Source organism: Pogoniulus pusillus, chromosome 4 (assembly GCF_015220805.1).
Source record: "Pogoniulus pusillus isolate bPogPus1 chromosome 4, bPogPus1.pri, whole genome shotgun sequence".
Classification (NCBI taxonomy): domain Eukaryota; kingdom Metazoa; phylum Chordata; class Aves; order Piciformes; family Lybiidae; genus Pogoniulus; species Pogoniulus pusillus.
The window spans coordinates 12,586,267-12,613,387 of record NC_087267.1 but is presented as its reverse complement, the minus strand read 5'-3'; the positions used below and the strand labels follow the sequence as shown (position 1 = coordinate 12,613,387).

At 41.6% G+C, this 27,121-nt stretch overlaps 2 protein-coding genes across 2 annotated transcripts in view; one reads left to right on the top strand and one right to left on the bottom strand.

Moving 5' to 3' along the window:
- Positions 1-2,472: 2,472 nt before the first annotated feature.
- TWF1 (twinfilin actin binding protein 1) lies at positions 2,473-21,599 on the top strand. The gene is made up of 9 exons (XM_064142214.1): positions 2,473-2,575; positions 7,322-7,399; positions 9,667-9,845; positions 11,102-11,197; positions 12,321-12,425; positions 15,850-15,975; positions 16,318-16,468; positions 16,880-17,001; positions 20,019-21,599. The coding sequence occupies exons 1-9, from the start codon at positions 2,551-2,553 to the stop codon at positions 20,187-20,189; spliced, it is 1,053 nt and encodes a 350-aa protein (XP_063998284.1). The 5' UTR covers positions 2,473-2,550; the 3' UTR covers positions 20,190-21,599.
- Positions 21,600-23,250: 1,651 nt separating this feature from the next.
- Positions 23,251-27,121, bottom strand: part of IRAK4 (interleukin 1 receptor associated kinase 4) — a 17,619-nt gene continuing 13,748 nt past the window's right edge. The window contains exon 12 of the mRNA XM_064142213.1: positions 23,251-27,110. Within this exon, the coding sequence (XP_063998283.1) occupies positions 27,078-27,110 (33 nt within the window). The 3' untranslated portion in view covers positions 23,251-27,077. The remainder of the gene's footprint in view (positions 27,111-27,121) is intronic.

Genomic DNA, 27,121 nt, shown 5'->3' with positions numbered 1-27,121 from the left:
CTCCTTTCCCCCTGGAAAAGCTCTTCTCCAAGACTTGCTCCATTTTTATAACCTCTGTTCTCCCAAAGGCTTATAATAGAGGAATTAGAGTTCCCCTCTAGGCACCTGGGAGGCAACTCCTGTCTCACATTTCTGGTTTCACATGAAGTCTTTTCCCTGTCTCTTTCAACTTCCTTGCTACAGGAAAGACAAACTGCAGCTTCTTTGCTTCTCAAGCTTCTGCAAACTTCACAACTAGACCTAGCTCACTAGCTGGTGATATGTCTCCATAGTGACTTCTTTGCTAGAGTAGCTGTATACAACATGGCTCACATACTACAGTTACAGTGGTAGTTCACATTTCCCAAATAGGACACTAAATCCCTGACTTTTTTAAACTAGGAGTGTGACAAAGTGCAGGCACCTGAATCTATCAACACAGCTGACTTCAGAAATTCCTGAGCTGCAGTGCTCTGGAGGCTGGGAAGATGAACTAAGGAAGAATTATCATGTACTTGCCTTTCTCTTCTATTCTTGCCTGGGTCACTATTTGGTATGCCCTGTTAAAGCATTTCTGATGTTCTCAGTTGAACAGGGCCTCGGGAAACTGGTTCCGCCTCAACACAAGGGGGAACTTCTTTACTGTAAGGGTCACAGAGCACTGGAACAGGCTCCCCAGAGAGGTTGTGGAGTCTCCTTCTCTGGAGACTTTCAAGGCCTATCTGTATGCATTCCTCTGTGATCTGTGTTAGATAGTATTGTCCTGCTCTGGCAGGGGGGTTAGACTCGATGATCTCCTTAGGTCCCTTCCAACCCCTAATATCCTGTGATCCTGTGATCCTGTGATGTGCCTATGAAAGACAGCTAGCAAAAGTAAATCTACCTTCAGAACAGGCTTAAAGTCATGATGCAGGTCTCTCTTCCACTGGGAAATTTAGAGGTTTAGGGAAACTTTTATCAGCACAGGTTGAAAAGATGTGAAAGCCTTTGGCTGTGTGGATAAGCCATTACCTGAGAAGCAGGTACACTTCTTCACTGCCTGGATCCTTGCCTTGCTAAAGCACAAGGATTTCAACCTCTAGATCCATGCAGAAAGATGAAATCTTGACTATTTCTGTTGATGCAGTGGCACCGAGTAGCAAATAATGCAAAATTAAGAGAGCAAGCCTGCCTTGTCATGGACAAGGGCTTAAGCTGAAGGAGCTGTGAGTCTGCTCCCTGGTATCTGGGCTCTTTAATGAAATTCAACAAGGGCAAGTGTAGAGTGGCATGTGGGAAAGAACAACCACAGGTATCATTATAGGTTGGGGACTGATCTGTTGGAGGGCAGCAAAGGGGAAGAGGATCTGGGGGCCCTAACTGATGGGAGGTTGACCATGAGCCAGAAATGTGCTCTTGTCGCCAGGAGGGCCAGTGCCATTCTGGAGTGTATTAAAAGGGCTGTGGCTCGTAGGTTGAGAGAGGTTCTCCTGCCCCTTTACACTGCCCTGTTGAGGCTGCGTCTGGACTACTGTGTCCAGTTCTGGGCCACTCAATTCTAGAGGGAGATAGAACTGCTTGAGAGAGTCCAGCACAAAGCCACAAAGATGATTAAGGGAATTGAACATTTCTCTTAGGAGGAGAGACTGAGGGAGCTGAGGCTCTAGCTTGGAAGAGACTGGGGGGTGACCTTATGAATGTTTATAGATATGTAAAGGGTGAGCGCCAGGAAGATGCAGCCAGGCTCTTCTCGGTGATGCCTGATGACAGGACAAGGGCCAATGGGTGGACGCTGAGGCATAGGAAGTTTCATGTAAACACGAGGAGGAATTTCTTCACTGTGAGGGTGAGGGAACACTGGAACAGGCTGCCCAGGGTGGGGATTGTGGAGTGTCTCTCTGGAGATATTAAGTACCTGCCTTCCTGTGTGACCTGGTATAGGTGATCCGGCTCTGGCAGTGGGGTTGCACTAGAAGATCTTTTGCGGTCCCTTCCAGCTCCTGACATTCTGTGATTCTTTATCAGGTAAGTATTCAATGCCAAACCACACACAAATATCCCGCGTCGGACCTTGTGGCTCCTTCCCAAAGGTCAACTAAATTCACCTCAACAATTTTTTAGACTTTCGCCCAACAGACAACCCTGCGGTGGAGAGCACTTGCCCCTTTCTGCCGGGGAGGAATACGGCAGGTGCAGGGCCGTCCATCAGCCGCCGCAGGTCCCGCCACACACCTTGGGATGGCAGATGAACGAAGCGACAAACAAGACAGAATACAGTGCTGCACCTCGTCCTCGTTTGAAAGGACCCAGAGGAGCCGACCGGGGTCGCCGAAGATGGAGAGCGGATTTAACGGAGGCGCGGTGCCGGGCGGGCCCGAGAGGTGCGGCGTCGCTCAGCGGGGGCTTTGCTATAGGGGGCAGCAAAGCGGCGACAGCGGCCGGGGCCATGGCGCTGGCCCGGGCTGGCGGGGCCCGGAAGGCGCCGCGCTCCCTCCCGGCCGCTGAGTGGCGGCGGCGCGTCACGTGTGTGCGGCCGGGCTGGGGCGGGTTGGGAGGCGGCAGACGGCACTGTCCCGGGCGCGGCGCGGCGACATGTCCCACCAGACCGGTATCCAAGGTACCTGCGCGGCTCTCTCCCGCGGGCGCTGACAGCCACGTCCTCGTCGCGATGTCCACCTGTCACTCTCATGACAGCTGGACCCTTTCCCTCCTCTGCCACTGCCAGCTGGGCGGAAGGCGATCAGGCGGAGCGCCTTTCCCCGCGGGTTGGGTCGGTGTGCGGTACGGGGGGAGGTGGCCGTTGTGGCCGTTTAACGGGCTGTTCTCGGTGCAGTTTTCCCCGCTGCCGCGCTCTTTGTTCGCTGCTGAAGGAGCGTCCTTTCCGCCACGGGATAGAGGGGGAGGCGATCTGAGTGGGGGAAACTGCTTCTGGCTTCATCCTTGGGCAGCTGCCGCTTTACATCGAACCCAGAGCTTCGGTCCCCATCAGACGAAGACTTACCATGGTTTATCTGCACTCCTAATTGCGCCTGTCCACCTTAGAGCGGTAGAGAGTCCGCCTGAAATGAACTGTTCATTGCAGAAGCCCATGAATGGCAAGGCGGGCCGCCCCTAGGCTCGGGGAACTTCCCTGAGCGCAGGTTGCCCTGGTGTGTCGGGTTGAGTGGTGAGAAGAGAGCCGGCGCCTGGGGCTGTGGGGCTTTCCGGGCACCTCTCGCCCCTCCCGGCTTTTGGCGAAGCTGTCGCCTGCTCGGGGTCACCGCAGTAGGTTTGAGATGGGTTGGGCAGCTCGGAGAACGCTGAAGGCCGCTGCCACATCTGAGATAGCAGGAGCTCTGAGGAGAATCAGGACCCCAGGAGCAGGAAAGCCCACTAAAAAGCTCATCACCAGAGGCCACAAAGGGGAAAAGTATTGGAGAGCCTTATTTTTCCCTGTGTTTCCAGGCCTTGGAGGGTGCGAGGAGTAATTGGAAGAAGATAGCATATTGTTTCCCGGTACTGCTGTGTCTCCCCGAACAACAGTATTGCTAAGTAGGGATTATACTGCAGGATTAGGGGCAGGGGGTGGTGGTGGTCGGGTTTTACTGTCTCGGGTTCAGCAATCTGCTTGTTTGGTGACTAATACTGTGCACTTTGCCTGCTCTCCCATGTTTATTACTGAAGGTGACTTTTGTCCCAGCCACAGCAGCTCCTACGTGATCTTCTATTCCCATTTTTGTCTATTGGTTGTATTTGGTGTGCACCGTTTTGCCTCTCTTGTCTTCCTTTCCCTGCATCCCAGTCTTTATTGCTTTTTGCTACTTCTTACATTCTTCAACCTTACTCAGCATAGAGGTGCTCTGTATCACAGTATCACAGTATCATCAGGGTTGGAAGAGACTTCACAGATCATCAAGTCCAACCTTTTACCACAGAGCTCAAGGCTAGACCATGGCACCAAGTGCCACGTCCAACCTTGCCTTGGAGTGCCCCAGGGACGGTGACTCCACCACCTCCCCGGGCAGCCCATTCCTGTGTCCAATGACTCTCTCTCAGTGAAGAATTTTCTCCTCACCTCAAGCCTAAATCTCCCCTGGTGCAGCCTGAGGCTGTGTCCTCTTGTTCTGGCGCTGACCACCTGAGAGAAGAGAGCAACCTCCTCCTGGCCACAACCACCCCTCAGGTAGTTGTAGACAACTGTGACAGCTTTTTATTCCGGGCTGGAGGAAGCTGTTAGAGTGGCTCTTCATTCCCTTCTTCTCTTTCCTAGCAGTGGTGGAGGGAGAAGCGAAAGAATTGTTGTGTTGTTTACCACAGGCAGGAAGAATGGCTAAATGGCCGTTCCTACCACAGGCAAGAAGAATGGCTAAATGCTGCTCTCCTTCATGTCTTTGAGAATCTCTTTTTCTTCTGAGAAGAGCTGTAGAGAACTTGGCAGCTTTCCTGCACAGATCCTGCCTTGGCAGGCAGTAATCAAGGGTCCTGGGTTGCAGCAAAGGATCCGCTTCTGCAGTTTGGAAGAGGAATAGTGCTTGTTGTGCCATTGCTGGCTGTAGCTACAAGCAGGCTACTGTCACTCATAAACAATTGCAAGATTTGGCAGCATGGGCTGCTCTTTGCTGGAAACAGAAACAAAGTCATGGGGACAGCGATATGTACCAGGCAGTTGCTGTGAGAACTCGACTTTCAAACAGACCAGTGCAGATAAATTGTGTAGGAAGTTGCAGCATGCACTGAGCTGTGGGGGAATACACTATTAGATCTGTACGACCTCCTAAGTAATTTTAAAATAATATTACCTGTAAAATATTGGTGAAATGAAATAAATGAATTCAAATGTCATAGAATTGTCATGGCCAGAAGGGACCTCAAGGATCATCCAGTTCCAACCTGCCCTGCCATGAACGGGGACAGATCACAGTAGACCAGATTGTTCAGAGCCTCATCCATGCTGGCCTTAAAAACTTCCAGAGATAGGGCTTCGACCACCTCCCTGGGCAACTTGTTCCAGGTTTATTTAAGTTCTGTAGCTTTATGCTATGCAGAAAGTTTAAGCAGAAAATAGCATCATTCTCTTGTGAATTTTAAAACTTTATGAGGAAAAAGAAGCATGGGTTATTGGATAGTGAGATATTTCTCAAACATCTTGTATCAAAGGGTTGCTTCAGGAGCTGTCGCAAGTATGGTATTGGTGTAAGGGTTTCTGTATTTTAGTCTTGTTTTTATGCATAGGGTTGAAATAAGACTAAGGATCAAAAAGATAATAGAGAAGAATAGGACAATGAGAAGTCCTGGGAGAATTGACAGGTCTTAGAAGTGACACAATGTTTGCATGCTGAACAGAATAATGAAGCTCTTCACTAATTAGTGGGAAGATGCTAACTAGGATGAAGCTGGGAGTTGGACCAATAACTCAGTACAGTTCAGTTTGTTCAGCACCCCTCCCATGCCATTTTAGAATCTCAGAATGGGTCTGGGCATAACTTTTATGGGCACAAATTTAAAATGTTCTGAGTATGGGCAGTAATGTAGCTGGATACCATCTGTTCAGCTGGCATCAACCTGACTATAAAAAAATCAATTTTGCATCCTAGTTTGACGTTTGTTTTGCTATGCTGTATTCTGGGGATTACTTAAAGGACCATCTTCAAACAACTGTTCTTTAATAAATGTACAACCCCCTGTCTATGGTATAATTAAACTTACTTGGACTCAGAATGATCTTCACGTGATGCACACGCATTTATTCAGTGTGCTTGGGGAAGTAAGTCTAACATCAATGTGAATTACAGACATCTTAAAGTATTTTAAATTACTTCTTTGTGAATTCATTATGAAACTCTCCTGTTGTAGGCTGGGATTTGAACAATGTCATCAAGATCCATACAAGGAGATAAGTCTCAGTACATACAAACAATGTTCTATGGCCAGATTGAGAGTGGTGGCAAGTGGTGTCCCTCAGGTGTCTGTACTGGGAGCAATGCTGTTTAGTGTTTTCATCAATGACGTAGCAAGATCGAGTACACCCTCAGCAAGTTTGCAGATGACACCAAGCTGAGTGGTGCAACTGACACACCTGAGGAATGAGTTGCTACCCAGAGAGACCTGGACAAGCCTGAGAAGTGGGTCTTTGTGAACCTCATGAGATTCAACAAGGCCACGTGAAAGGTCCTGTACCTGAGTTGAGGCAAATCTCAGTAGAGATACAGACAGAGTGATGAAAGGATTGAGAAGAGCCCTGTAGAGAAGGACCTGGGGTTAATGGGGCTTGGAAAGCTGGACATGAGCTAGCAAGAGGGTGGCTCAGGAGGCCATCTGTATCCTGGGCTGCCTCTAAAGAAGCATGGCCAGCAGGATAGGGAGGTGATTCTGCCTCCCTATACTCTACTCTTGTAATACTCTACCTATAGTGTTGCATCAAGTTCTGGAATATTCAGTACAAGAAGGACATGAACCTGTTGGAGCAGATCCAGATGACAGACACACAAATGATCAAGAGGAATGAAAAAGCACCTCTCCCATGAGAGCAGGCTGAGAGAGTTGGGGTTGGTCAGCATGGAGAAGACTTAAGGAAGAACTTTTCATACATAAAAATGGCCTACAAAAGAGAGGGGAACAAACCTATCAGTAGGTCCTGTAGTGATAGGACTAGGGGTCATGGTTTTAAACTAAAGGAATGATGTGTTTAGGCTAGATAACAAGGCAGACATTTTTCGCTGTTCATGTTGCCCAGAGAGCTGGTAGATGCCCCATCCCTGGAAACAATTCAAGGTTGGGTTAAACCTAGCTGCAAATGCCCCTGCTTGGTGGAGAGGGTTTTGACTAGATGGTCTTTAAAGGTCACTTCCAACTCAAATTACTCTGTGCTTCATCTTTTGTATCACCTTATAGAATCAAATGTGTGGCAGCCTTCACTGCTAGTGTTCAGAGAGTTGTCCCCAGGAAGTACTGGCACTTCTGCCAGACAAGGTCTAGCATGTTCCTGGCAGGTGTAAAGTTTCTCTCTGGAAGTTGTCATTAAACCTGCAAACTTCATAAAGCTATTGTAATTTGAGGTGCATCATATTTTTATTGTGCTGCTGTGCAAACTGAAACCTGAGAGTAATGATATGATGTCACCTTTAAGTTTCACAATGCTGAAAATCAGACAGTGTGCTAGAAAGCAGAGCTATTATATAATGTTGCTTGTCATCTTGTCGTGGTATGCCAGTGGCTGCAACAGTGTGCATCTTGGTGGGAATATCACTCCCATGTTCCTTTCTCAGTCCACCTTTGTAGTGAAGAGACAGTTGTACATTTTCCTGATGTTCTTACCTTCGTAAATATTCTTTATCCTGTGGAAATGAAATGTTTTAATTTGGTTACTTTATTTTCTCTTTTTCAGCTAGTGGGAGTGTTAAAGATACCTTTGTTGGAGCCAGAAATGGACAGTACAGGCTTCTAAAAATAGTCATTGACAATGGTTAGTCGAATTTTAACCTTTTTCTCTGATTCTTTTAGGTATTTTCTAGTTGTTTTAGTGATCTACTCTTACACTTGTTTTAAAAAAATGAAAACTCCTTAAACCTTGATGTTACTAAGGTACTTAATGTACAGAAAGGAAGATAGATGTTTTGGCAATGCTAAGCTTTTCAACTACAATGCTACTGTATTTTTGCATTTGAATTCTTCTGGCAGACGTCACTTTATATGGTACCAAGAACTGCTGCTTCTTTCATATAGAGAGTACAAATGGACTTACTAAAGAAAGAATAGAGGAAAAAAAATCCATGCCCATGTAGTGTTTTGGCACATTGGTTGCTTTCAGTAGACAGATTCTTATACCACAGCTAGCCCCTTTATATTAAGTCTTAATGTTATTTGCTTTTTATGGTAGATTTAGCTGCATATAGAACATCCTATTAAAGCAGACATTTAAGTAGTAATCTGGCTATATAGAAGATACCTTTAAAAAATTGTAACTTTATATAAATTTGCCATTTTAAAACTGTTTCTTGTATCTCATGTATATGTATAAATATAAAATTACACAATTGCAGAACTTGAGCTTGATCTTTCAATTTGGCAAGTGGTCAAGGCTGCAAACATTGCAATGAAAGAATGCTTAATTATTTTTTTATTAGCAATGCAAATTCACTGTTTAAGACACCTTGTTTAGTCCATTGTTCTTCCTAGAGTTCATTAATTTACAGTACACTGAAATACCTTCTAGCTGGAGATAGGTACATGTATGTACATGTACATACACGTACATTAATTGTTAGGTAGCTAAACTACTGTTACCTTCTTTGTGTTTCCATTTCTTAGGAAATCTGACATTATAATACTGCTTTCCTTACAGCAGTGGAAATAGTAATAGTAATGGGCAGGTGACTGTGGCTAAGGTCTTCCTACCACAAGTTAGCAAATGCCAGCATACTGTTGAATTTTTGGGTTATATTCCCATTAGGCAAGTTAAAACAATATGTTACTTTTAAATATGAAAAGAAGCCTAGAAATGAGATACAAATGAAGCCAAATCCAGTCTTTGGTATCATTTTCTACAGTTTGAAAGGAAACCTCTGAAACTTCTAGAATACTGCATAAGCTTTCAGCAGCTTCCCCTAGTCAGCAGGAGAGTCAAACTGAGTTTGGCTAATCTGAGATAGTAAGAGATTTGTTACTGGGCAATAGAAGTTCCTCCAACTGTATTTGCCAATTTTGAATTCAAGTGAGTACAAAGCCACTTCGAGTTCAGAACTGGCAACTGCTTTCCTGATCCTCTATCCTGAGTGTACAGCTTCAGATGCTTTCCATCTGAACACCTTTCCCTGAGCTGTTCATGTTCTATGACTTGCTCTGAAGGTTTTCCTGTAGAGGCATTTGTTTACTGCTGTGATTTTTCCTGGACTTGTAGATGTTAAATCCTAGAATATCAAAACATGTTTTGTAGACTAGCTACTACCATGGTCCTCAAACTGTCGTAGGATCTCATATAAACAAGGTATTTTTGTTTTCATTGCAAAGCTAGCACTTACTGGAAAGCTAGTAAATGTTTTGAAAGACACTATGTATGCTTTGGAAGCTGAGTTATGATTTACAAATAAGAGAAAAATCTTGTTGCTGCAGCTATTCACATAATCTCATCTAAAGAATTTTATACAGGCTTAAGCCAATTATACATAATAAACAACTTCAGTCATTTGAAGAGACCATAGTCATGAAGCTGTATTAGAAACAGCTTTATCTACTTACATAGTCAAGTTAAAGTGATTAGTGCAAACGTATGCATTCCAAACTCTTTTCACTGTTTAACTGAGTTATTGACTCCTTACAATGAGTACAAACACTAATATGTTGTAGCAAGAAGATCAATAATTTAAAAGCTTGTTGTCATCTTGCTTCTCTTTAAGTATTCTAAATTAAAAGTAAACTAACTGGGAGAAGACAGTTTTTATTTTCCTTCTGTGCACATTTTGCTAAAATCACTAATGCCAGTCTTATTCCTTCAGATCAAAAAGCTTGATGACAATCAGGACATTACTAGATTAAAATAAGTTAGGGCTTGAACACACACAGCTTTTTTTAGGAGTTTACCCACTTTCATACTTAGTGTTCTGGACCTCCACTCTTTTGGACATAATTATGAAAAACAAAGTGTCTGATTAACTGTTCATTTTAATTAGTGATGCTGAAAAACATTATTAACTTTATTGTTGCTAATTTGTAGCTTTGGTTATTGGTTTATAGAGCAGCTTGTTCTGGGATCCACTAGGCGGCCAGTTGGATCATGGGAAAAGGATTATGATTCTTTTGTCCTTCCCCTTCTTGAAGACAAGCAACCATGCTATATATTATACAGATTAGATTCTCAGAATGCTCAAGGGTATGAATGGATCTTCATTGCATGGTCACCTGATCACTCTCCTGTAAGTAACAGTCATTAGAAACTTCATGTTGGTAATGATTTTTTGACAGTGCTGTTTGGTCTGAATCCTAGATATGAAGGAAAAAGGTTTGAGAAGTGAGGCATTCTCCAGCCTTCCCTTGCTTTCCCACAGGAAAACATTTTTCCTGAAGCTGGTGTCAGTGGGTCTAGATGGAGTGCAGCTGATCCAATTTATTTGTAATCTGACCAGAGAACACAAGACAATGTTTTTGCCCTGTTTGTCTATCACTGTCTCACTGACTGTCAGTGTCTCAGGAAATCTCATGGAAGGATATAGGACAGAAATATCTGTGAGTGTCATCATAGAAGGATTATAGTGTGAGCTCAAGCTGTTACTCTGTTTGGATTGCTGGCTGCCCAGCTGACACTTGTGATTCTGTGATCTGCCTTTGTTTTTCGGTCAGTAGTTAAACAAGTTGTGAGGGAACTGAGATTCGAGTTAAGGATTTATTAGAAAAACTAGGATACTGTGTACAGTGTTTTGAGAACATGAGATAAGGGAAGACAGAGGGTAAAACTTTGCCAGTATTCCTACTCTTTCACTACCAGTTAGGAAATAGTAAGACATCAAGAGCTGCAATGCGCAGAAGAGATTAGGTGGAAAAGGTGAGGAATTGTGGTGAGGATGGCTTGATAGTGAAATAAAGTATGAAGGTGGGGCTGTTGAGAGAGTAAAAAGTGACTGTTACATACAAGTTGATAGAGAGCAAACATCATTAGATCTTCTACCCCCAGAAAATTTCACTTTTCAGCTCTATAATTGAACCAAAACTACCTGCTGTCACTATGAAATAAAAAACAGGGATTTTTTTTTTGCAGTCTACTCATTTGTTGTATCCATTAATATACAGAGCAATGGCAAAAGATGTTAGCAGTTGTGTTTTTTCCCCATTTAGCATTAGTGAAGATTATGTTGATTTGATTTTTCTTTCCCATTAAAAAACAGGCTCATACTCTTAATAAAGTTGCAATTTAATTTTGGAATGACTTTGATAATAATACATAGAAGAGTGCCTTGAGAATTAAATAGTGTGTATTAGTATCATAATCATTCTGTGGAGTTTACTCTTTATTAAGAATCACATCAGAATTCCGTTTCAGCACTTAAAATATTGGTTCCAGAAAGATGTTTGTTAATGAATACGGTACACTAGCATGCTCTGTGTGCACAAAAGCACCCAAAAAAACCCAACCAAGAAGCCCAAACCAAAACAATGCTGTTTTATTATACACTAGGTTCGTCAAAAAATGTTGTATGCAGCAACCCGAGCAACACTTAAAAAAGAATTTGGAGGTGGTCATATTAAGAATGAAGTATTTGGAACCGTGCAGGTACGTTTTTCTGTTCCAGAGGCAGCACTTTGAATATAGTAGCTGATGTTACTGGTATGGATTTGTGGTGTTTCCTCACTTTTTTGATTAAGGAGAAAAAGAGTTTGTTGCAGCCTGGCTTCCTGAGCCAATCCCAGGCAGTGGTGAGGGTCATGCTAAGATTCAGAAATTCCCTCAGGGTGGATTGAGGTGAACTGACACCAAATGGCTGGTAAGTTAGGTTTATTTGATCTAGTGAAAGCTCTTGGTCACTTGTGCCTTAAGGATGCTTTGGTGGACAAGAGGAGAAGGGAAAACGGGATAAAAAAGGAGGGGAAAATATAGAGAAAGAGTAAGAGACAAAGGTGTCACCACCCTTGGTCCCAGCAATGTCTCAGAGGCATAGTCCAAGTTCTTGTTGGGGGGGTGTACATCTAGGAACACTTTCTTCCCAGAACTTGAGAACATAAGAATCACATTCATATGATAAAGTCCTGCCCTTTGCTGAATGACCACCTTAAGACAAAAAAACACAATAGTATTTGCCTCTGCATCAGACTCTTTTGAGAGGGCCTCAACTGACACTGAGTATTAACAAATTCCCCAAAGTGGTTATCAGAATTTGTCACTTCTGTGATGTTGCATCCTAAAATAATTGCAGTATCACATGCTTAATCCCTATCCTTAGGTAGCATTGCTGTTTCACATTTTTCAGATAGAAAACTACCAGTAAGCTACCAGGCTGAGCATGCCTTTTTTTTTGTTTGGCTGGTTTTGTTTTTAAGAAAATATAATTTTTATTATTTATAAGAGTTGCAGCAGTTCTCTGAGGATTTGTCTAAGAAGACTGAATAACTTCATGCACACCATCTTCATTAATGCTAAGTTTTTAAATTAGCAAGGTAATTTGAGACATTGTGGAAATGCTTCCCATGGTAGATTTGGGTGCAAGAGCAGCCTGGTGAAGCCTGCTGTACTGGGAAATGAGCTGAATTTGCAAATGCACTTAACGCTTGTTCACCTACACCATTCAAATAAAACAACCATAACTGTACAGAAGGTAACTGTTTTTTTTATGCTTCAGAGAACATTGCTGAAGAAAGCTTATTGCCAAAAATGATCAATACTGATATTGTGCTTTCAGGATGATGTTTCATTGAATGGATATAAAAAATATTTGATATCACAGTCTTCCCCTGCACCCCTGACTGCAGCAGAAGAGGAACTTCGACAAATTAAGATTAATGAGGTACCAATGATGTCTTCTAACATGAGTGGGAAACTGGGTTTGCAGTTCCAAACTTATTGCAGGAGAAAGCCCTTCTAGGGGATGTGATAGTCTTTATAGGGTGAAAAAAAAGGCAGAACAGAAAATGGATTTTGTTTAAAAGTTTGAGTGAATGAGAATATAAATTTATTTCTCAATGAATTGAGACTGCAGGGTGCTGATGAGTGGGATGAAATGACATGGTCTTGCTGAGTTTGCAAGGCCTCCTGTCTGTGTCAAAAGTCTCTTAACTGCAGAACTTACTTGTTGGAACTTTGGCCCTTAACATCCTTTTAGTACCTCTGGATGTGCTACATTGTGAAAGGGGACTGAGCACTGGCACAGGTTGCCCAGAGAGGCTGTGGAGGCTCCATCATGGAGATACTCAAAGGCCACTTGAACAGAGACCTGGAAAACTGTCTTTTGGTGTCTCTGACAGAGCAGGAAGGTTGCACAAGATAACCTCTGGAGGTGCTTTCCAACCTTCACCACCCTCTTGATTGCTCAGATAACATTTCCTATGGTAGCTGAAATTGTAGAGAAAACACAAAATAGCGACTGTTGCAGTGATTGGCAGGACTATTTCAGCAGCTTGTTCTTAAAGGAAATGTATTTAGCTACCAGCACCAGTGCACTTCTCTTTAAGACAGACTAAGCAGATGGAATCAAAATAAAAATGAAATAGAAATCCAAACTAAGCAAATCAATCTTTAAAAAGGACTAGCTGCTTATGCTACAATCACCTTGTAGAAAAACCTCTAAAAATTTACTTTAACCAAATAATTCAATGATTGCCAGCTGACTAGTCACTGAAAGGTTTTAGAGGATTATTTTCTCATGTTTTTCCTTCACTTGATCATTGTGTTCAGAGACATATTAAAATAGATAACATGCTGATCATTAGGCTTGTATTTTATGGCTGTGGTATGTGTGTTTGTTTGAAATGGGGTTTATTTCTGCAGCTGAATGCCAGCAAACCATGTGTTAAATGCAGCTCTGTATCTTATGTTTTCACCCCACTTTGCTCTTGCTGCAACTTTGTTATTTACTTTTTATTTATTAATCAATTGGCATCTTTTATTATTTTGTATGTCTAACAACTTTGATTAATCCAGTGTTGAAATGCATTCATCATCATCAAACCGCATTTTATTTGAACTACATTTAAACACCCCACTAATGAATGTAAAACTTCTGTGGTATTGATCACTTCTGGTATTAGTATTATCTCCTGTGTCAGTATGAACCTTGTGCTTTACAGCTGATTCAAGCAGGCTTACGTGGTATGTACTGTTATGAAACCTCAGCAGCGATAGCTGTGCTTTCCAGAGATACTGCTATCTACTAGTTTATTCTGATATCCCTATAGATTGTGTGGGAAAAGCAGAGGAAAGTAGTTAAGACATTTCTCACTTTCTCTCTTTGATAAAGCCAATCATATCCCAGAAAGCCAATTGCATCCTTGGCTCTATCTAAAGAACCATGGCCAGCAGGTCAAGGGAGGTAATTCTCTTCTACTCACTCTACTCAATTGTGGTGTGGCCCTACCTGGAGTACTGCATCCAGCTCTGGAATCCTCCATGCAGTAAAGATGTGAACCTTTTGGGGCAGGTCCAGAGGACAGGCTGAATGCTGGGGCTGTGCAGCCTTTCAATACTTAAAGGGGATGGAGATGGAATTTTTGTTAAGGCCTGTTCCAACAGGACCATGGTTTTAAACTGGCAGAGGGTAGATCCAGATTATAAATAAGGAAGACATTTTGTACAATTGAGAATGGTGAAATACTGGAACAGGTTGCCCATAGAGGTGATAGATGCCCCACCACACCTGGAAACATTGCAGGTAGGGTTGGATAGGGCTCTGAGCAACATGATGTAGTTGAAGATGTCCCTAATCATTATAGAATGGTTGGACTAGATGATCTTTAAAGGTATTCTCCAGCCCAAACTATTCTATATCCACGGACCTCTGTTGTATTCCTTATCAGTTATCTCTTTCACGATGAAGAGTCCTAATGTAGGTAGTATTTCCTCCATACTTACCCTTTTGCTTTTCTCTGTTCAGAACTGCATGTGGTATTCAAGACACAGGCTTGTTGCTGGTACCTACAGTGCATTAATATAGGGTCTGTTCTCTTCTAATAATTTGTAATATTTCATTTGTGGGTGGAGGGTGTTGAGGTTGGGTGGTTTGGTTTTTTTCACCAAGAGTAGCTGCTGGGCTTTTATTTTCAGAGATACTCAGTGTAACCTGGAAGCCAGATCTTGGTCCTCAATGGTAGTGACTGAACTCCATCACCATATAGGTAGAAGAGAGGTGAACTTCTTCTAGTTGATAGATCACACTTTGCATTTGTACATCTTTGCAGCTTCATCACCAATGTTAACTGTATTTGTGAAAAAATGAAAGGAAGTCAATATATTCAGAGGCTAATACTTAGACAGTAAGTTCAAACTTGGGAAAAGTGGAGGTCAGGGCTCATTTTGAGAGAAACTGCCTGAGTGTTAAGATAAACAAAAATTCTTGAAAGGTGTTTTTAAAATAGCTGTTGTCTCAATTTGTGACTAACATAACTGGATTACAAAGAATTGTCAAGTTTGCAGTTATCCTGGACTTCTACTTTATGTTAGACCTTCTAGAAGTCAAAACATATTCTTTGGTTTGTTTGCTTGCTTTTTGGTGTAGGACTTTGTGGGGATGGCCTTGTAGCAGGAGGGAGGGAAGTTGCATTACTCGTATAGAAGAACAGTTTGTCATGTAAGATAAAACTTCTCTCTCGCTCCAAAATTTTTGACTTTCTAGAAATGACATTTATGTCTTGATCTAAACTTTTTTGAAGGTTCAACACAGTTTATAAGAAATATTGCCAGTTCAAAAGTATGACATGGCATATGAAAATCAAGCACTTTCCCCCTGGTTTATTGTAACTTTGTACCAGAATTTGACTTAGATCATCCTCACTGACTCTTGGGCCACTTTTAGAATAGAACAGAACAGAACAGAACAGAATAGGAATCAGATCAGCCAGGTTGGAAGAGACCTCCAAGATCGTCCAGTCCAACCTATCCCCCAGCCTTATCCAGTCAACTAGACCATGGCACTAAGTGCCTCAGCCAGTGTTTTCTTGAACACCTCCAGGGATGGTGACTCCACCACCTCCCTCTGAGAATCCTGTTGACTCTGCAAAGACAGCTGTTTGAGAGATATGAAACTGTTTTCAGGTTAGCAAGCAAATTGTAAAATGGAAATCTGTTGCCTTTGGGGGTACTGTTTTAGGGTAGTTTACTGTCAGAACAGCTGCTGCTTGCTTGGTGTAATCCTGTGCCATGCATTGTCAGTTATGCAACAAAACAAAACAAATGCTTGCAAAGGTTTCTCTTCACATCTCAACTGACTTGTGTTTCAGGTACAGACGGACATTGGTGTAGACACTAAGCATCAAACGTTACAAGGAGTAGCATTCCCCATTGCTAAAGAAGCTCTTCAGGCTTTGGAGAATTTGAAAAATAAGAAACTCAATTATGTCCAACTGGCAAGTATAAAATACTTTATCTGTTTCTTGATAATGAGCATAAAATAGATTGCCTGCACATTAACATTTTGTGTTGATGGTATACACTGATAAATTACTGTTCTGTATTATCATAGAATCAATCATAGAATGGTTTGGGTTGGAAGGGACTTTAAAGATCATCTAGTTCCTACCCCTTTGCTGTAGGCAGAGACACTTCCACCAGATGAGTTTGCTCAACCCTGATAAATTATTGAATTCTTAGACTGCTGAATTATTAGCTTAGTTAATTCTCACCCCATCTCGTCATGTTCTCTGGTTTGCTTTCTGTGTATCAACTATCCACCTTTGCTCTGTTAACAGCAAATTGATATGAAAAATGAAATTATTGTTTTGGCCAACACACTTCATACTGAACTTAAGGACTTGCCAAAAAGGATTCCAAAGGATGCTGCACGTTACCACTTTTTCCTGTATAAGCATGCACATGAAGGAGACTATTTGGAATCCATAGGTAAGGCAAAAGTTTTCCCAATATGAAATTTAATTGGCTTGTTTCAAGTGCTTCAGTGTTTATTGAGGCAGAAAGATGTGTCATAAAAGTAAGGTCTAGCAGCATGAGCACTTCAGAGTCGTTTGTTTGTGAAACTGACTACTGAAGAGTCCTTACATTTAGAAATCAGTGAGCAATCCCTTCTGATTGTGAATATCCCTAGATAACTTGTCATGTGAAAACATGGCAGCTTCTGGCTATTCTCTCATCCTCCATTTGAAATGAAACACTTGATGAAGCAAAAACGATCCAGATTGGTGTTAAATGTTTTGTTTTCAGAGTGCATAGTTGATCTGCAATGATTTCCTGATACAGGCTTTGATGGAGTGTAGTTATGGTCTGATTTATGGTTTGGGTTTTTTTTCCCTGCAGTTTTCATCTACTCCATGCCAGGATATACCTGTAGTATACGAGAACGAATGCTCTACTCCAGTTGCAAAAGCCCACTGTTAGAAATTGTAGAAGGACAGTTGTGGATGCAGATAATTAGAAAGGTAAGTACACTGGATATAATGGCATTTTCTCCATCTCTCTGCTCCCTTCTTAATACCTAACTATAACTGTCTCTGCTACCACTTTCTCTAAACAGCAAGTATTGTGTAACTGTTAAAGTTTGTCACAAAGAAGAAATACATGGTGATAAAGCTTCAGATCATGGAAGCTTTTCACTGGTTTATGATTTTGACACTTTGATAGCTTTAATGAACATAGAATCACAGAATGCTAAGAGTTGGAAGGGATCTATAGAGATTATAAGTGTCTAGCTCCTCTACCAAAGCAGGATCAAATAGGGCAAACTGCACAGGAATGCATCCAGGCAACATGTCCTTGTGCATCAAGGGAATGAATGTTTGAGAGCACTTTGAAGGACTACACAATTTCATACTACACCTGTTGTATTTCAGACAACACATTGCTGTTACTGAACACTAAATTCCTTTAAAGCGAGGAATTTCCAAAATTACATTAAGCTGCAGTTCTGGAACTTAAAACTGCTGTCTTACAAATCCTTGATGGGGCAAACAGGGATTTACAAGTAAGCTGAGCTTTTCACATTGTATAAAAAATTAGAGAGGCAAAAGCCCGTTTAGAACTTAGACTGGCCACTGCTGTAAAGGAGAATGGAAAATGTTTCTGTAAATATATTAATGGCAAAAGAAGGGGCAACCTCCACTCTTTATTGCATGCAGAGGGCAATATAGTAACAAAAGATGAGGAAAAGGCAGAGGTTCCTAACACCTTCTTTGCCTCAATCTTCAATAGTGGGAAAGGTGGTCTCCAGAACAACTGGCCTCCTGAACTGGCAGACAGAGCCAGGGACCAGTATAGTCCCCGTGTAATCCAGGAGAAAGTAGTAAGGGATCTGCTGTGCCACTTGGATCCTCACAAGTCCATGGGACCAGATGGGATCCATGCTAGGGTGCTGAGAGAGCTGGCAGATGAGCTGGCCAAGCCACTCTCCATAATTTATCAACAGTCCTGGCTCACTGGAGAGGTTCCTAGAGACTGGAAGCTGCCAATGTGATGCCCATCCACAAGAAGGGCTGCAGGGAGGAACTGAGAAATTACAGACCTGTCAGCCTGACTTCAGTGCCAGGCAAGGGAATGGTACAGGTCGCCTTGAGTGCCATCACAAAGCACCTACAGGATGTCCAAGGGATCAGGCCCAGCCAGCATGGGTTTAGGAAGGGCAGGTCCTGCCTGACCAACCTCATCTCCTTTTATAATCAGGTTACCTGTCTGATGAATGCACAGGTCAGGCCACACCTTGAGTACTGTGTCCAGTTCTGGGCCCCTCAATTCAAGAGAGATGTTGAGGTACTGGAATGTGTCCAAAGAAGGGCGATGAAGCTGGTGAGAGGCCTGGAAAACAAGCCCTACGAGGAGAGGCTGAGGGAGCTGAGCTTGTTTAGCCTGGAAAAGAAGAGACTCAGGGTTAACCTCACTGCTGTCTACAACTATCTGAAAGGAGGTTGTAGCCAGGTGGAGATTGGTCTCTTCTACCAGGCAACCAGCAACAGAATGAGAGGACAGAGTTTGAAGTTGTGTCAGGGGAGGTCTAGGCTGGATGTTAGGAGGAAGTTCTTCACAGAGAGAGTGATTGGCATTGGAATGGGCTACCCAGGGAGGTGGTGGAGTCGCCGTCCCTGGAGGTCTTCAAGAAAAGCCTGGATGAGGCACTTGGTGCCATGGTATAGTTGACTGGCTAGGGCTGGGTGCTAGGTTGGACTGGATGATCTTGGAGGTCTCTTCCAACGTGGCTGATTCTTTGATTCTATAGATTTGGCTACCATGCAGTAAATCACTGCTTATCTCCAGAGCAGAAACCATAGTCCATTTGTTGAATATGTGACCTATGGTTACATTCTCAACACTTGTGCTGTGAGTTTAGAAAAACTTTTAAGGCTTGGTTTCTGTAGGAGTTGCATCAAAAAATAGCAGAGATAATGCTAATAATTTTTTGCTGAGGTGGCATGAATTAAGTAGATTATTACTGTGTGGTTTTGTATGTAATTATTTCTCAGAATTTTCCTTTTTACTACGAAGTAATTGCACTGTGTAGCTCCTGACATTCCCATAGACATATTTCTGAAGCATGTACTTATCACAGCAATGCCATGGCTGGCAAGTCCATGAAGCACTATGGTTGGCAGCCTTGAAGCTCTGAATGCTCAGCACAGCAGAGCGAAACCATTTCTATGAATTCTGAATTCCTGCAATTTAAAACATTGGTGTTTGCCTTGAGGACAGTTATTTTCTTTCCATTCAGGTTTATATGCTTGAAAAATTATAAAACCCCAGACTATCTCTTCTTTTTGGTTCATTAAACTTACCTTTGCTTTTCCCTGGTCTTTTGAATACTTGCTAGGTTGCAGTAGCCAGCTAATCAGGTGCATTTTTTGTACTCCTTCCTTTCTATCTCAAGAGACAACAGTATGTATGCAGGTTGCTTTCACAACTAGTATTTAAAGTGTGTTTCAGTGAAGAACAAAAGATGTTAAAATTTGGAGGTGATGTTGGGACAGCTGAAAGTTTTTTGCTTTAGAAGAAAAGAATCAAGTAAAGGAATGGTAGTTGTGAAAGATTCACATCCTGCGTTCTGGCATTAAAGAAGCTACTTTACATATATGTAAATAAGCACTTACTCCCACACAGAACGTGGCCTCCTAGTTAGTAATAATGTGTACAGTGTGCTAACCCTTGTGACAGAGGAAGTTTCTTGGCACAGGAATTTTGTAGTCAAGATTATATTCCAGGAAAAATAATTTAAATCAAATCACACTTAATACTGGCAAGAGCATGGTAGATCCTCGGAAGAAAACTATCCAGGATTTCTTGGGGCATTAGGCAGGAGTTGGAGAACATTTCATGCTAAACTCTGAACAGTATTGTACATCTGGTTTTAGTATTTAGATGTGGGTTTAATACAGGATTCAGAGCTTTAGCAGAACCTTGAACTGTTTTTAATGTGAATATGATAAATATTACGCTTGGGTTTTTTCTTTCCCAGATTGAAATAGATAATGGTGATGAGTTAACTGCTGACTTTCTTTATGAAGAGGTTCACCCAAAACAACATGCTCACAAACAAAGTTTTGCTAAGCCAAAAGGTCCCGCAGGGAAAAGGGGAATACGAAGACTGATCAGAGGTCCAGCAGAGACTGAAACACCTAGTGATTAGAAACTGTTCTTTGCATTTATTTTAAGGTATCACATTAAGAAATGAAATTCTGGCTTTTTGATAAATGAACTGAAATCATTCCATTCATAGATGCTGGGGGGGGGGGGGGGGAAAGGGCTCTTTTTACTCTTCTCTTCTGACCTCAATACTTTTTATATTGTTACATGATTATATTTGTTGACCATGTTTTATGACATGTGGATGAACTAATTATAGTAAAGCTAGAAGGTGAAAACTAAGCTAGTAGCCCTTTATTTGAAATTAGAACTCATTATTTAACAGCTGTACATGTGATCAAAAACTTTGCAGATGTAAGACTATGAAGCTCATGTATTCTGTGGGTGAATTGCAGCTGCATGCTTAGGTAACAGCCCTGCATTCTCATGGGTAGCCTTTTGAAACTCATAAGACTTTCCATGTGAGAAGAGTTGAAGGACTGCATAGTGTTGTCCCAGAGCAGGTTTCCTTCTGGTTTTGACATGATGCATTGTTGGGTTTTGTTGTTTTGTTTGGTTTGATGCAAGTTGGTTTTTTTTTTAATAGAAAAGATAAACTGAGTGAAAAGTGTTCAGGAATAGCTGCATATTTTCCCATACAAAAACTCGGTCATTTCAAACGTATAACCAACTTAATGGAATTGTCTTTTAAAGCAATCTGACATAAAGCCTCTACAGCTTTTCCGGATTTTAATACCACTAAGCCTTGCACATTAAGTACTGAATGACCAAGTTAAATGTGATTAAAAGTGCACGAGTTAATATGTTCAATAGGTTATGGAGCTGCTTTCAAAGCAATATGCTTAATGTTTCTAATAAATTGATCATCTGTGCACTTGCATCTAAAACTGTAAGCTTAGTGAAAGATGAAACAGACTTCATCAGGGTGAGTTATTCTTGAGATCCTGGTGTGTTTGCAGTATCAGTTAACTTCAAGCTATTCTGAAAATTATTTTTCCTAAATTATTGGACTTTAATAGTCAATTAAATCTCTAACAAAATCCAGCTAGGGGCTAGGTCTTGAATGTCTGCTGGCAGCACCTGGTTAGGATTTTTACTTTTTTCTCCTTTTTTTTTGCTTCCTTTCCCCCTTTCTTCTCCCTTTTTTTCCCCCCAGAAATACTACAGGCAGCCCAAGTAGTCTAACGTTGATTAAACCATAAGCAATGTGTTTAATTGGAAAAATAGGTTTTTTCAATAAGTGAATTTAAAAAATACTTAGATGTGCAAATCGAGTATTGAACCAACCTTAAGTATTTATAATTCCCCAGTGTGGACTTTCTGGTTAGTGTCATCTATGTGAGCTTTGTGGGGTTGGAATCAGTTTTTTTTCTTTTTTTAAAGCCACATGGGAGCTGCAAATTCACTGCATATTGTAGGTGCTGGGTGTACACACTACGTAGATGAATCATATGTTTAACCTAGTTTTGTAGGGAAATAATGCCTTGATGCCACTACTTCCTGACAGAATTTATCTTATATATTGTTTGGAGTTGCTAGCTTGTTATTGACACCTGAGATTGCACTACATAATGTGAAGATTGCAATAGTTGATGGTTTTACTGTGGTTTCTTCATATGCAGCAGAAATTTGACACCTGATCATTTTTCATTTAATCTTGTACACTACATAAAGCCAATTCAATAGTTCTTAATCCTCAGATAATCTGCTTGCCTTTAGCTGCTGGGTCCTCTTTTTGCCTCTTGCCTTTTCCCTCTAGGGCAAGGAGTTGGTCTTTGAATGTTTCTTCTGTGTACCGCCCTTCAGGCCTGTGTCATTGTATGTGTGCAGCTCACTGTATACTGTAATTAAATGTCACTTTTGGATTTTTGGGTTTGGCTTGTTGTTTTAAAGAAAAGCTTTGAGTATCACAGTTACAAATTAGTGCTATAGTTTTTTTGTTTGAATTTAGTATTCTGGCCCATGCGCCACCCATAGTAAGAGGGTTTATGTATTTTTACATTTAAATTTAAGCCAGCAAAATGTTCTTCACCTTTTTACTACCAAAGGCTTTAAATAATGAACAGTTTGACCTGATATGGTTATGTACATGTGGTGGTTTCTTGTTTTTTTTTTTACCTAATCCTGCCCAAGGCAGATGAGGATAGGAAATAGAAAGCTTAATCTGGAACATAGGAGAGCTGGCTAAGTGATGATATGAGAGTGTTTGGAATGAGGTACATTTGAGTTCAGCCCAAACCAGTTCTCTTACTTGAAAATGTGCTATGTGGGTGTACAAACCCTTGACCAGCTGGCATAAAGTCATGTCCTGAACATATTTGCCCTCATCACCTTTCCTCTGAAAGAGATTTTGTGAAGTCCTGCACTGCCTCTCCAGGCCTCTTGCAGCTGTTCTAACAAAGCAATAAAAAGCATCTGATCTTTCAGTGAGATCTGTCACATTTACATCTACATGGTTGCCTCACAGAATACTACTACTGTTAGTGAATGCTCAGAACCAGCATAGAATGAGAGCATTATGGAAAATTATAGCTTGCCTCTGGTCACTTCCTAGTGGAAAGTGTCCAGTCAATTTGTTGTTGGCCTTCACAAAGCTCAAGAGCAATGCAGCTGCTTGCGATAATGCATAAGTTATGAAATAGCTAATGAACAGGTAATGATTTTTTAAATGTTTAAAATGTTGATGATGCAAGGTAGGGAGATTTTGATCTTTTAAAACACTCCTATTGGGTTGGTAAAACTAATCAAGGTAATAATTGCTCTGGATAAACACACTGATAAAGGAAACTTTTGATTTATGGTGTCAGTATTTAATGAAAACCACCTTCAACTGCTAAATGTAGCTGTTTACCATATCTATTTTGTAATTTACTTTATAAATAAAGATTGATGCTTTAGTTTGGTGGTGTCTGAAGCAGAGTCTTTTTGACAAAGATCTAACATCATGATACATAACATGTAGTTCCTATGGGACTAGAAAGCACTACATCAAAGGTGATGGCAGGGTGTGAAACAGGAGCTGGGCAGAAACAGAATGCCTGGCTTTTGCTATTCAAGCAGCTAGTTCCCTGTTGCCTTATGAAGCAGAGGCCTCCACAGCAGGATCCAGGTGTCTCTTCAGATTTTTATGCTTTTAATAAGCTACTTCAAAAACTTCTCCAGAATGTTGAAATCACAGAATCATAGAATGCACCATATTGGAAGGGACCTTTGAAGGTCCTTCAGTCCAATCCCTCTGCTTATTAAGCAGGAACATCCCCAACTAAATCAGGTTGCTTAAGAGCCCCATCAAGCCGACTGTGGATCTCCAAGAATGGGGCCTTCACCATCTCACTGGGCAACCTGTTCCAGTGTTCCACCACCCTCATAGTAAAGAACTTCTAATGTCCAATCTAAATCTACCCTTTAGTTTAAAACCACTGCCATGATCCTTTTGCTAAATGCCTTTGCAAATAGTCCTTACCCAGCTTTTTTGTAGGCCCCCTTCAGGTATTAGAAGGGCACTAAAAAAGGTCTTCCAAGAGCCTTCTCTTCTCCAGGCTGAACAACCTGAACTCAGCCTTTCCTGGAAGCAAAGGTGCTCCAGACCTCTGATCATTTTTGTGGCCCTCATCTGGACCTGCTCCATCAGGTCCATGTCCTTCAGGGCCCCAGAGCTGGACACAATACTCCCAAAGGAGGTCTCACCAGAGCAGAGCAGAGCAGCAGAATCACCTCTTGATCTAGACACTCCTCTTTTGATGCAGCCCAGGAAGCAATTTGCCTTCTGGGCTGCAAGTGCACATTGTTGGCTCATGTCCAGCTTTTCATCCACCAGTACCCCCAGGTCCTTTTCCACAGGGCTGCTCTTAACTTCATCATCCCCCAGCCTGTATTGATAATGAGGGTTGTCCTGACTTTGGTGAACCTCACGAGGTCAACTGGTAATTTACTAGTTCTGTGGTTACTTGTTCGCGTGAGGAAGTATAATTAAACTATTCAAATGATGCTGTTCCATTAAAGTATTTGCCTAAACTGAAGGTGTCTTGTTTTATTTATTTCTATTTCCCACAAAATTCAAGCTGAAAAGTATGTTTAGTGCCTTAGCTTTTGACCGTCCTGCCAATATATCCTCATGGCAAAATCAGTGATACCACAGTTTTGCAGGCGAAAGAAGGAAAGCTGAAGATGGATTGAACTAGAATTTGAGAGAAGAATGTAATATCCTCACATGTGTTCTGTTCTTGCCTTCTTTCCTCAGCAGCCACTAAAGACTCACGTCCAGGCCCTGGTGCTGTGGAGGGAGTTCTGGTCTGACTCACAAAGGCATTTCATTTCTTCTTGCTTACTACCTCCTTTAAAGAAGTATGGACCGTAGGTGATTTTAGTGTTTTTGCAGAGAAGTTATCTCCTCTTACACCCTGTTAGTGTCTATAGGTCCTGACTTCAGTGTATGAAGGCCTCATAAAGCCCCAACAAAAATCCCCAAACAAAACACTAAGAGGTGTAAGGGGAAAGCTCCTTCTTGCCCCTGTGTGTGTTTGTATTTTAACAGTAATTGCCATGGAAGTTGACCAGCTTTACCCAATTCCTTAATATCTCACATTTTCTTTCCTAACTAGGATAACACTAAATGAGTTCAAATTTTTTTTCTTCCTGTATGAAATGGTTGCTAACATGCTTCATTTTCAGTGAGCAAGGGAAAGCTACTGTCAAAACAGGTTCTAACAACACTGCAAGTAGCCTTGGTCCAGTACACCAGAAGAGCAGGAACTCACCTGCTTGTAGCCAGGACTCTCCTAATGCTTAGAACATCATATCCTGTACATAAACAAAATTGTTCTGCCAACCAGAGGTGAACAATGCTGACACCATGTGTTAAGTTGCTACAACAAATAACATTTCAGGACAACACTATGGATGTATTCTAGCTCCAGGGATAGGAAAAAGCAGATGTGACCTAATAAGAAACTTTCATGTAACAGCTGGAAATGTTTAAAACTGAAGAATGGTTGCAGCAGATTTTTTTTCTGATTTAGCTTTATAGCAGCTTTTTTCTCCACAAGCCCAGGATCAGAGCTCTGCAGCTTTATTCCACGCAGTGAGGTTTGCATAATGTCATTATCAGAAATGAAAGCAATGCAAAATGACTGCTGTATCCAAGCCTCAAAGTTTGAATAGCAGGAATAACCACCTGCAATGACTTATTTATATGAACAGCTTGTTACAATTCATGCTCAATAGATGCAGAAGCTGGTTAGGTAGACACCTTTCTCTAAATTGAACTGTTTGAAAAAGGCAGTACAGAATGAGTTAACATCCAGAGGTTAAATGACATAAAACCAAGTGTTAGAAATCACATGTTTGCACAAAGATGTAATATACATATTCCTGTTAGATCATTTCTCAGTGTTTTTCACTGATAATCCTGGAATTTCAAATTCAGCTGTAAGCCAGACCATTTTCCTACCCCTAAGCTGTCATGAAAAAGTTCATGACGTGCAATAAAGATTTATATGAGAATATCCTCTTTCGTTTACAACAGCGTTTGCATACCAACTAAGTCCCAAGTATCTGGAATCTCACTAGCTACTTTTATTCCATTTTTAGACTGCTTTGATCTGTCAATGTTTCTATTTTATAAAGCTATCCATGTTGCTTTTTTCTAAAGCATATTTTAACATTTAGTTATTAATATACCACCTTTTTTTTTGTCAAAAAAGGCTTAATGATCTAAGGAAAACACAGACTTGGTCTTAACAGAATTATTATTCTGGCCCTTTTCATGAAATAACCATATGCTTTTATAATCCATCCAGAATCTGCCCCTGAAGTGTGAAACACTCAGAGAAGCTTAGAGTGTGCTTATGAACAAAAATGACAATGTTTGTTATCACACAGAGTTCACTGGAAGAAAGCCCCATGGTTTGTTTTTGTTTTTTTTTTTGCATTTGCACTGCAAGACAATTACTTTGTTTGGGTATCCTTGAAATCAAAGTCAGCCTACAGCATATGTTGAGAAACAGTCACATGCATGAACACTTGGCTGTCCACTCACACTAACAGGAACTCTCAAATCAAAATGTTGAATAAAGTTTGTTTTAAATGGGTACTATTATTTTTTTTCCCTGAAAAGAAAATGTCATTTCTATGCAATAAATGTTTTTATCTTCAATACGAAGAGGTCTGCTACAATGATCAAAAGGCAATTAGCAGAAAATTATCTTTACTCTAATCACATGCCTTTGCAGCATGTGATACTTGCAAATTGAAAGTATCAGATTCTGACAGTGTGCCCAGGTGGCCAAGAGAGCCAGTGGCATCCTGGCCTGCATCAGGAATGGTGTGGTCAGCAGGAGCAGGGAGGTCATTCTGCCCCTGTACTCTGCACTGGTTAGACCTCACCTTGAGTACTGTATTCAGTTCTGGGCCCCCTAGTTTAGGAGGGACATCAAAATGCTTGAGCGTGTCCAGAGAAGGGTGACGAGGCTGGTGAGAGGCCATGAGCACAGCCCTACGAGGAGAGGCTGAGGGAGCTGGGATTGTTTAGCCTGAAGAAGAGGAGGCTCAGGGGTGACCTCATTGCTGTCTACAACTACCTGAAGGGTGGTTGTGGCCAGGAGGAGGTTGCTCTCTTCTCTCAGGTGGCCAGCGCCAGAACGAGAGGACACAGCCTCAGGCTGCGCCAGGGGAAATACAAAAGAATGTACCAGTACTGCAACTTACAAATACAAAAGAAGTTTTCTCATGCTGAAGGCCCAGTGTTCAAGGACATTTGAAAAGGCTGCTTAACAAGAGCACAGTGCTGACAGGCCAACAACACACCTTACATGCAGAACAGAAAGTTCTGGAAAGCAGAAAAGCTGATGATAGTGCACTAAATACTAATAAAACATTTTCTGCTGGGTTCCACTCCGTTACAAAAGCATTTGTGTATTAGAATAAACATGTATCAAGTTTTTATCACTTCTAGTTGCTGTTGGACCTGCAAGAGAA

Bases quoted from the DNA above. Each gene is read 5' to 3' on its own strand.
- TWF1 (XM_064142214.1), top strand. From the start codon at position 2,551: ATGTCCCACCAGACCGGTATCCAAG. The intron at 2,576-7,321 runs GTACCTGCGCGG...TCTCTTTTTCAG, and splicing joins CCACCAGACCGGTATCCAAG to CTAGTGGGAGTGTTAAAGAT. The intron at 7,400-9,666 runs GTTAGTCGAATT...ATTGGTTTATAG, and splicing joins AAAAATAGTCATTGACAATG to AGCAGCTTGTTCTGGGATCC.